General features: G+C 47.1%; 1 protein-coding gene across 2 annotated transcripts in view; it reads right to left on the bottom strand.

The window, feature by feature from the left end:
* Positions 1-10,732, bottom strand: part of ACVR1 (activin A receptor type 1) — a 42,637-nt gene that overhangs the window by 8,895 nt on the left and 23,010 nt on the right. For both annotated transcript variants that reach the window (XM_027656354.1, XM_027656355.1), the window contains exons 3-7: positions 9,092-9,358; positions 8,417-8,634; positions 4,827-4,926; positions 2,465-2,611; positions 219-494 (exon numbers count right to left, since the gene is read on the bottom strand). In XM_027656354.1, coding sequence (XP_027512155.1) covers positions 219-494; positions 2,465-2,611; positions 4,827-4,926; positions 8,417-8,634; positions 9,092-9,358 — 1,008 coding nt within the window. The remainder of the gene's footprint in view (positions 1-218; positions 495-2,464; positions 2,612-4,826; positions 4,927-8,416; positions 8,635-9,091; positions 9,359-10,732) is intronic.

Raw genomic sequence — 10,732 nt, 5'->3', positions numbered from 1 at the left:
AACTGAACAAGGGAACCCAAGGGAACCCAAGGAAATGGCCCAAAACGCGCTGCTGGGCCGCAGGCGCCATCTGGCGGCTGGCGCGGGCACTGCGGGGAGCGCCGGATCCCGGGAGGGCGAGTAAGGGCAGGGCAGGGCTACTGAGGGGCTACTGCGATGGTTCTACCTCTGTAGCCACCCCAGCAGTGACCTCTGCAGGCAGCAGGGGCTGCACTCACCCAGGTCAGCGATGCAGCACTGGCCGTTCTTCTTGACGAGGATGTTCTTGCTCTTGAGGTCGCGGTGGGAGATGGCCGGCTTGCCCTGCGTGCCGAAGATCTCGATGTGCAGGTGTGCCAGCCCGCTGGCGATGGACAGCACGATGCGCAGGCAGCTCACCGTGTCCAGCGTGGTCAGCTGCAGGTAGTCGTACAGAGAGCCCATCTCGTGGTAGTGCGTGATCAGCCACAGCTGCGTGCTGGAGTTCCGGGAGGTCATGTCGGAGGCGATAAAACCTGGCGGGAGAGAGAGGACAAAGGAGAAATAAGGAAACAAAGTGACAGAGCTCCTTCAAGACTCACCCGAGAGAAGAATCAATTCTGAGGCCCCCCTTGCAATGCAAAACTGTTTAATTACACCTTTTCTGCAGCTGCACTGCAGACTGCAGGTATCACTGTGATGGAAACAGAGCTGACAGATTCTGGAAGTCTGACTCACACCTATTCACAAGAACACATTTATGTATTTGTCAGTCACACCAAACAACTACTTGTTAGGACCACATACTTTAAAAATACGCTTATTTTTATTTGTTCCTTCTTTTTAAAGGACTTGGGGGTAGGGAAGCTCCCAGTCAAACAGAAAGACCCCGAGGTTATAGCACATCTGCTGCTACCCACTTGAGTGAATCACACTGGAAAGCAGCAACACCTCAAGGATCAAGCCATGTGCAACCATTTCCATTTTTAGGGCCCACAGGCAGCCAGTGCAGGCTGCTGAGAACAGGGTTAAGCATGTAGCCCAAACACAATGATCTTCTACGAAGGAACAGAGAAAATTTTCTGTTCAAAACTCGTGAACCTCAAGAGTGCCTTCAAAAATGTGGTGTCTTAAAACTGAGCCCCAAATTCAGGAGTACTCCCTTCCTGCCTCCTCTGCATTGGGTCTGTACCAGCACAGTGACCTCAACAGCTTTAGCTGGAACAGCAGAAGTTTTATTCCCAAGTCAGAGGAACAAACCATGTTTACTAAAAGCTCACATACGACATTTGTCAGAAAGAACGCCCACTGCCTTCTCTCCTGAAGTCAGACTTCTGCACAGTGTGACACTTCTGTAATTTGTGATATTGTTTAATATTGCATCTAAAAAAAGTCTACAAAATAGCCAACAAATCTGACAGTTATCAAGAAAGACTAAACACAGGCAGAGGACCAAGGGAAATGTGCAATGTAATTTCAGCCAAGTCACTTGCTCTCTTGGGAAGGGAAGTTCAATAATTCACATTTCAGGAGGCCATCAAATTATTTTTGCAGTAACAAAGGAACTGCTTCAGGAAACATTAGACAAACGTCTAGCAGGGTGAGCTACAGAGCCAAGGAACATTCTCTGACAGGAAGCAAGAATAAGGAGCCCAAGGAAAACCTGACTGAAGACAGATAGATTGCGGGTGAGGTAGTGTCAGCACTCAGAAAATGGGCTGCTGCTTTTATTTGTAGAGGTGGCACAGCAGTGACAGAAGGGCATGTCTATTAGGACTCAAAGGGCTGCTTAAACCTCAGCCATGGCCCAACACAACAAAGCCATTTTCCCAGCTCTCAGAACCAAGCACACGAGGTACGAGCAATGCACAAGGGTCACAGTACTTCCATATTTACAAGGAAATGAGATACATCATTCAACTACAGCTGAAGTTTAAACACCAAAGGAGCTTATTCTGACCACGAGTAGAACTGCAAAACAGAAGAAAATAATGGATTCATACTTCATTTTACTCAGGCATTAGGGAAAGTATTCAAATACTGAAATGTCTTTATAAACTCCTCACCACTTTTTCTCCCTCCATTTCTGCAGGGAAGCTGAAGTTACAAACAAACACAGATCCACTAGAACTTGCCTCGACACACTGTGCAGGTCTCTGTGGTGAGAGCTGCAAGGGGCAGCTCTTCCATGGGGGCCTGTGGCACCTCCACTGTTTTCTGTGAGCTGTGCTGCCACCAACTGATTCATTGATTAATCTGCTTCCTGCTGGAATACTGCAGGGCAACAAGTCACAGCTGTCACCACACACTCCCCTTCTGAGACCCAGCCCCCTCCTGGCAGGTCTCTCTCTGAAAATTTCCCTTCGACTGTTTATCGCAGCACAGGAACTCAAAGCCTGTGAGATACCTGGTGAATGTGCCGTGCCTTGCAATGCCAGGTTCCCTGGGCAGGTAACTCACCTTTAACCAGCCACACCAGGATACAGAACGTGGCTGTCCTACTTACCCAAAATATTCTCATGTCGCAGCAATACAGTGTTGTACAACTCAGTTTCCCTGAACCAGGACTTTTCATCCCTAGAAGAGAAGATCTTCACAGCAACATTTTCTCCTTGCCACTGACCCCTCCAAACTTCTCCATAACGGCCCTTTCCTGACGGGGAAAAAAAACACAGAAGTTGTAAACTAAGAACCTTCACCGGGGAGAAGGGCAGGATGAGCTGAAAGGATGGAAACTCGGCTGTCATGGCCCAAATATCACACTGGTGTGGTCTGATCGTGCACTTCGTACCACTGGAGTCACACTGTGCTCCACCATCCCTTCACTTCTCCTGTTGTTTTGACTGCAAGCCCCCTGAGTGGATCTCTCCTGCCTGCACACCAGTGCAGTAGGAGGGCATGAACTGGGAGGTGTCACCATTCAACCACCAGCAACGAAAGTGCTTTTGCAGTTGAAGTGACTTTGGCAGCACATGGCAAGGTCAGTGTGCACAACACAAATAAAGATGTGAATTCTGCAGTTAGAAGGACAGGAAGCATATGTAATGCTGGGGATACAACCTTTACTTTTCTATTACATCAGCAGCCCTTGCAGAAACAGTCAACACAAAACATAGAATGATGATTTAGAAACAAACAAAACCCCAAACTCACCTACAAACAAAAAAAAGGATTAAAAAAAAAAACCAACCCCCCTCAAAACACACCCCTGTTCTGTGCAGATCAGGACACACCGTCTGAACACCAAGCTTTTTACCCAAATAGTTTAGAGGAAATGTATGACATTAAGAAACAACCAAGTGCAAAGCCCCATCCTGGACAAGGCATGCTAGAACAATTCTGGCTGTTGCCATTTCCCTCACAGCCCAAGAATAACATCCTCGGGCACGAGGCCATGAACTGTGCCAGATCTGGCAACCCTAAACACCCAAACTCTGCCCTTCGTTGCTCTGCCATTCCGTGTCCTTCAGAGGCACGTGGGAACCAGCAGCAGGTTCACCAGAGACACCCAGCACTGAGGCCTCCCTGCTGTCACCCCAGGGACACCTCCCTGCTGTCACCCCAGGGACACCTCCCTGCTGTCACCCCAGGGACACTGCCTGCACAGGTGCCTTCATCTGGTTCTGCCTTACAGGGCAACACACCTGTCCCTGGCAACGGTGGCAGCCTGAGCTAACCTGGGAGAAAGCATCACTCCAGGGACACAGAGACTCACACGTACACACACACAGAAATGCCTCTATCACAGGTAGAATCACCACATTTGTCATACCCTACAGCTCCTGGTGCATCAGAGGGTGTACACTTGGATTTCAGGCAAGTGTGAACATCTGTGCCCACTCAATATATACTGAGCCAAAAGCACAGGAACACTGGTAAATGCAGGCCTGGTCCCTGCAGATTCACAGGTTCATCTGTTATAGTTGGGCTTGATTTGACACCCTGATGAGCTGAACCTTCTCAGGACTGACAGGAAGGTGTTAAACCACCCTGAGTTCAGATCACTGAAGCAGCAGCACACAACGTACTCCAGTCCTTTCTTCCTTCTTTCTCATGCCTTCTTCACCTCTTTAGTGCCAGTACAGCATCTTGGCTCAATGTCACTGCCTCCGGGTATCTTTGACCCAAATGCTTCCTAAAATTACTCAACTCAAATTTAACACTATTCAATTAATAATAAATATATGCCAAAGTAAAATTTAATGAATCCCTAAAATTAACACTAAAGTCCTACAAAAAAACTAAAGACCCAGAAGACTTTTAGGGAAGAATTACTAGAGAGATTTTCTTTAAGGGGGAAGAGCAGCAGCAGCAGCAGCAGCACATCACTGCCTGCAGGGTTCCAAAGAACAGTGCAGAGTAAGTCAACTACAGCACATTCATGTTCCCATCCCAACGGCCCAAAATCACAGGTTTCTATTTGAAATACCATGTTTGCCACTTTGCTTGATGGTCCAACTCCAGATCTCAAACCCAGGTGACCTTTTTCTAGTTCTAAAGCTTTTGAGTTGAACACCATTAATGAACAAATGGTGTTCACAGTGTCAAACTTCAAATTGAGTTTGCTTTTCTAAAAGCAGTTTATTTAGCTCACACAGTACCCAAACAGGCCTGGTTTGTATTTTCTAGCATTGCCTTGCTGAACAAAGTTTAAATTGTTCCATCACAAAGCACAGATATTTGCCCCTTTCTTCTGCAGAGATCTGGAAGGAATTTTTTCACTTGACTTTCCAAAACCAAGCATGTTCCATCAGCTGAAGCCTGAAAAGTTTCATATGCTACCTAAACAACTGAGGATAAAGATGAGGATGGGAGATAGAGCTTTCTCTCTCCATTTGTTACCAGATGTGAACAAGGTTGGCACTGACCTACACACTCCACAAGTGTGATCTGACGAGCCACCGTTCTTTGCACCAAGAAAGGAAGTCCAGAACCACTTCCAGATGTGCAGGAATGGTCCAACAAATCCTGTTCAAAAGGAAAAGCAGAAGTTTACAAGCCATGAGAACCCCATTTCTCCCTGTTTACACACACAAAGGTACACCCTGCACAGGGCAGGTAGGTTACAGCTCAGGATATCTCAGTGGCTCTGGGGATGCCACTTGGTCACTCAGGGACAAGTAGCATTTGTTTAATAAGTCATTTCATTTAATAAATAAATTACAATAAGGTGCCTGTGAAACTGGAAGCTCGCTCCTGGCCCACCAGCTATCCTCTGCCATGAGATCCCAACCTTTTTCAGCACTTTGTTTTTCTCTTACTTACCTTATGTTCTCTCAGTTCTGTATCTGATACCTCTTTCAAACAGGTTCATATCAGCTTTTTTGCCCCAAAGTTTCCTATGTCTGGCAATAATCTGAGCACCTCAAAAAGAAATACATTTTCTTTGATTTCTGTACTTAAAACCTTCACCCCTCTGCAGTTTGCAGGCCCCCAGGAAGCACACTTCAGGGCTGGAGCAGGTGAGCATTCCAAAACTGAGCCCTTCTGGGAGGGTTGGACCAGCAGGTGGGCGTGCACAGCCACCCAGGCCCCCCTCGCCCATGTACCACCCTCCCCACTTCTGAGCCTGAGCGTGGATTTCTGGAAGCACACGTCCCTCCAAGCGGAGCTGCAGCCTGGCAGAGCAGGGGGAAGGGGCTGCAGCCTGGCAGAGCAGGGGGAAGGGGCTGCAGCCATCCTCACTGCCCTGCTCCTGCCAGCCCCCCTTGGCCTCTGACACTGAGAACCACTGGCAAACTGCTGCCTACCCGCACCCAGTGCTGTTTGGGATGTCCTAGTGCAACCCACTGAACCTCCAGACACCATCCTAGGGAAGAACAGGGATTTCAGAGGCCCTGTCTCACCTGTCAGACACAGAGGTGTCCTAAGAGCCACAGGGCACCCTAATGTCACCAGACACCTGTTTTACAACCACACTCCAAACCTCAATGCTAAAAGTCGCAGTAGCAGTAACAGAGAACAGAAACCCCACAATGCAGCACTTTGCTGTCACACAGGTCACCTGCCCAGGTAAGACTGGCAGGGACATCAACAGGTGCCAGCTGAAGGAGCCCAGCACCCTCAGCAGGCAGTGAGGGGCACAGGAACTCTGGGTTAGAGAACAGGTCTGGCACACCAGAAGCTTCTCAAATGGCCCAGAACAGATCCTCAGAAACAGCCACATCCCACCTGCACCACAGGGGCTTTGCTGATAAACATCAGGTCCCTGCCCCAAATCACAACTTCTTTACAAGGCAACACCCAGCTAATTCCCTGCCAGGCTCCTTCCCTGCAGGGGCTGAACCACTGGATGGACAGTCCCTTTAAAAAAATCATTCTGTGGCAGGTAACAGTCACTGGGAGCTTTGGGCCAAACTATTCAGGCTTGATGCACGTGTTTAGAACTGAAAACAGTTTTCAAACAAACAAGGTGAGAGGGGATTTACCTGCACCCCCTACAAAAGATTTGTCATTGATACTCCAGAAAATCCTCTGTAACAAATCTTTCTCAAACGTTTTATCAGTTTCTGGTATTCTTGGTGCACAGAAAGCAGACTTTGAACTGTAAGCTTGTAACAAACATGAGTGAGATCCTAATTGAATGTTAAAATCCCATTAGCCTTTTGAAATGCTAATGCCCAGCTACTTTTATGGTCAGGAGTTCTGTACTAGTTCAAAGCATTAAAAACTACTGCTGGACTTTTTTTTTTTTCTTTACAAAGGAAAATAGGATAAAAAAGCCTAAGTATAATCAACTTTCTAGTATTTCCAGCAAACTGCACTGCTGGGCTTGAATTAGATCCATGAAATCTCATTTCTTCTAACAGCATCTTAAGGAGGGCTCAAAAGATAACCCAGGAATGACAGAGACTGCTATCTTGCTTTTTAACACAAACTGAGAGCTCATTTTTCTTCCTGCATATATCAGAGGCAAAAAAAACCCCAAAACCAACGTCAAAACCAAAAAACCAACCCCCAAACCAAAAAACCAACCCCAAACTTATCTACAGTGACTGTAAAAACAAGATTTGAAGAGGCCACAGCTCTTTCCACGCCCATTAAGCAGCTTAGGGCTTTAAGCACTTGCTACACTGGAGACTAATCCTAAATGTAAACTCATCTAATGTGTGACAAAACCGGTGATCTGAAATACAATGGAGAAGAAAAATCTGGAATCTAAAAAAGACTTATTGTTTAGAGGAGCATTTAGACACGGGAAGTAGCAATGACTGTCTGTGCATCACCCACAGGGAGGCAGGGCAGCAGTGCTGGCACCACAACCATCACTCAGGGGTCTGACAGCTCCACCACACCAAGCCCTCACAGCTCCCAACTCCTCCCAGGCCTTTGAAACAGAATTTTGATTTATTCTTCCCAGGTTTTATCACTGTTTCCAAGTAACATCAAACATCTCGAAGTGCAAAAGGTTTGCAAATGGCTGGAAATGGTCTCACACTATGAGATAACAGCTGGTAAGAGCTGGAAATCAGTGTTTAAGGACAGATCATCAGTTGCACACAACTGGTTCTTGGTGAATATATCCAGTCTGGTTGTTTTAAACCAGTAACACAGGTTTAAAACAGCTAATTAAAGAGAGCCAAAGGCATTTAAAAAAAAATACAGATTAACGGGTATTAGCCACTCTTCAACCCTGCAGTGAAAGCACATTATGGTGGGACAGCACCAAGATGGAAAACCTTTTCCAGTCTCTTAATGTTGAGGAGGTTTTATCTCAGCAATGCAAGGAGGAGAAAACTCTCTGCACTGGTTTCAGGAACAAACCCTCCAGCTGCCTGAAGCCTCACTTGCTCTGCTCGAGAGAGCTCAGGACAGTTTGTGGGGACACTTGTGCTCAGGCCTCAGCTGGAAGCGGAAGGCACAGTCAGCCTTCAGAAAGGGAACATTCCCCAAGTCATTATATTTTCCAGACACCACAGGAACAAGAACATACTTTGAAAACTGAGCTTTGAGTAAGCATTGCACATTTCTTAAAACTCCCACTGGTCTTCTGTCAACAAAGTGCCACTGATTTCCCAGTCATCCCAGAGCCCTGCTACCAAGATCACAGCAGTCAGGTCTGAAGGTTTCAAACATCAAAATTATCTGTATTTTCTCCTTCCCCTACCATCACATCTTTTCCAGCCCTTTGGGCAGTCGTATATCAAAGAGGCAGCACAGTTCTACACCTTCCACATCACTTCAGGCCACCCAAGTCAGGCACACTCTGTTTTGCTGTTCAGACATTGTTTCCAGGAACATGAACAGCTTAGAGCAATGCTACACTTGCCAAAGCTGTCTTTTGATTAAAATTCATTACAACTGCAGTTTTGGGAGCACAGGAACATCACCACAAAAGTTCTGAGGCCAAGTGGCATCTCCTGGCAGCAAAAGGTCCTGTTAGTGATGTGGCCCCACAGAGGGCCGAGAGGGGAGTTTGGCAGTGAGGAAAGCTCCCCCCTGCACACAGGTCACTTACTGCCAACGTGCTGTCCCCCACGTTCGAGGCAATGAGGCCCTCGATGGTGCCATACTCTGCATCCCTAGAACTGAGCCTCTCCATGTGGTTCTTCTGTATTCTCCGGATTATCAGCACTGCTACTGCAGAAAAAACTATCAACACTATCACAGGAGCCAGGATAACGATGATTAGTGTTTCCATACTGTAACCTGCAGCTTCTCCTTGAAAGGTTTGCCCTTGGAAAACAGAGGGGAGGGGAAAAAGAAGGGAAAAAAGAGAGAGAGGAAAAAAAGTAAATTTGCAGATTGCCAAAGAAAGTCTTTAAATCCAGCAGCACTGACAGACCCTTAGCTCAGGACCCAGCTGGTGTGACAGAGGCCGTGCCACAGCCAGAGGATGTGCTCCCTGCAGAGCTGTCAGCACAACCCCCCTGCACAGGGCCATTTCTCACAGGTAGCACCTCCCCCCCATCCCCAATCATGCACTGTAACCCCATCACTGCCCTGCCCACACAGACCATTGGGCCATCACACATGTGCCAGCAGGCTCCAGGGCGGTCAACAAGGCACAGAGGGCCTTGCTGTGCCCATTAATCCCTTCCTTCATCCACCACTGGAGCCATCTCACTCCCACCACAGCAGATCAAAGCCCTTTTCTTCCTCCAAGTCCCCAGGTGACTGATGAAGCTCTCACCTTTGGAAGAGGGCAGCTGTGCAGTGATGTTCATGTTGCACAGGTGTCCCTGGCAGCACTCCACAGCCTGGTCGGGGGATGGAGGTGTTTTGCAGGTCATTTTGCCCTGTTCATAGACCTGGAAGCAGCCCTTCTGGTAAACCTTAGCCCCATCATTGATGCTCAGGGAAGCAAAGCATTGCTGGCCTTGGCACCGATCCCCATTCCCACAGGACATGCCTTCACACACACATTCATAGTGCACCATCTTGAGCTTCAGTTCATCATCTGTAGAAGGGACAGTTGAGAAAGAAACATCATCCTGTTCTTAATAGCTTCAGTTAGAGGTAAGAAAACCATCAGATAATAAAATCTTCTGTTTAAGGGCAGAGATATTATTTGCAGCTAGAGCTGAAGAAACACCAACCAGGAGATAACAATGCTAATTCAGCCATTTCAGCACCAAAGAAACACACTCCTGTCTGCCCATCCCAAGCACTCACACTCCAGAGTACAGTGGCATTTTACACCACCTCTCATACATACACCCCCAGAGGGACATCTGCACAGGGACACTCAGCAGAGGGGAAAAACCTAACCAACACTGCCTGTCTTGTTATTTATTCGTTGCTGTGAAAGTATCAACATTGGAGCTCCCTTGTTTTGTTTTTTTATTCCCTTTTTGAAAGCCAACAACACACAGTGCTGACTCCAACAATCTGGGTATTTAACAGAACAAGATCCAAGACACTCTCTTTTTTAAACTTTGTCTCAATTCCTATTCACAGACACGACTAAAGTCAACCACTAGACCTCCATGCATTTTGAATCTTCCCCTCCACCACCCATTCTCCCATTCCATTTAATACATTCTGCCTTTTAGTATTTGCATCAACATTTGAAAACGCATTTCAGAGTAGTTCAGAAAGAGTTTACATGAGGTAAATACAGAAGAGCACAGATATGCCACAGCAGACACAAGACACACCTCTTGAATAACTTAAAATTTAAAACTGAGAAAAGCAAGTTACTTGCAGAAAGCTTTTATTCAAGATTTTCCAAAGACTGTTTGTGAAGTAGCAAATACATATCTTTCAGAGTTCATCTCTCAAAACATCCAAGAGACCTTCAAATGAACTATTCCTGCCCTTCCATTGCAGTGGAAATACCTTTCCCCATTTTGCTGAGGCAAACCTTAAACACCCTGCGTGTCAGAAAACCTTCACATTCACACAGCTGTGTAAACCAGTTATGGAAAAGTCACTTGCCAAATCCAAAGTCCTTATTGGAGTAATCATGGAAGAGTCACCAAACAGCACAGTAAACCTCCAGAGAGCCTTTGCTTAGAAAAAGCTTAAAGAACACAAGCAATACAGCTGCACCTCAGTCCATGGGCTAAAAGACCTTCTCCTTACCTCCCCCTACAACCTGTTCAAATAAGGCTTCCCATTTCCCTCCCCAGCCCCTGGGAAGACTACATGTCCATGCTACAGGCTGTACATCTGATACAGAAATGGGCAACCAACATCCTTTGAAGCAACTTGAAATGAAATAGCAAACATCCCACTGGGGAGAGGAACTGCCCGTGCTGGCAGCTCTCCACACGAGCAGGGGCTGTGGGGCAGGGGCTGTGAGCCCACCACAGGAGCAGGGGTTGTGGGG

Source organism: Corapipo altera, unplaced genomic scaffold, assembly GCF_003945725.1.
Source record: "Corapipo altera isolate COAL_440 unplaced genomic scaffold, ASM394572v1 68, whole genome shotgun sequence".
Classification (NCBI taxonomy): domain Eukaryota; kingdom Metazoa; phylum Chordata; class Aves; order Passeriformes; family Pipridae; genus Corapipo; species Corapipo altera.
Note: the sequence above shows the minus strand (reverse complement) of the source record. Positions and strands in the feature narration are given on the sequence as shown.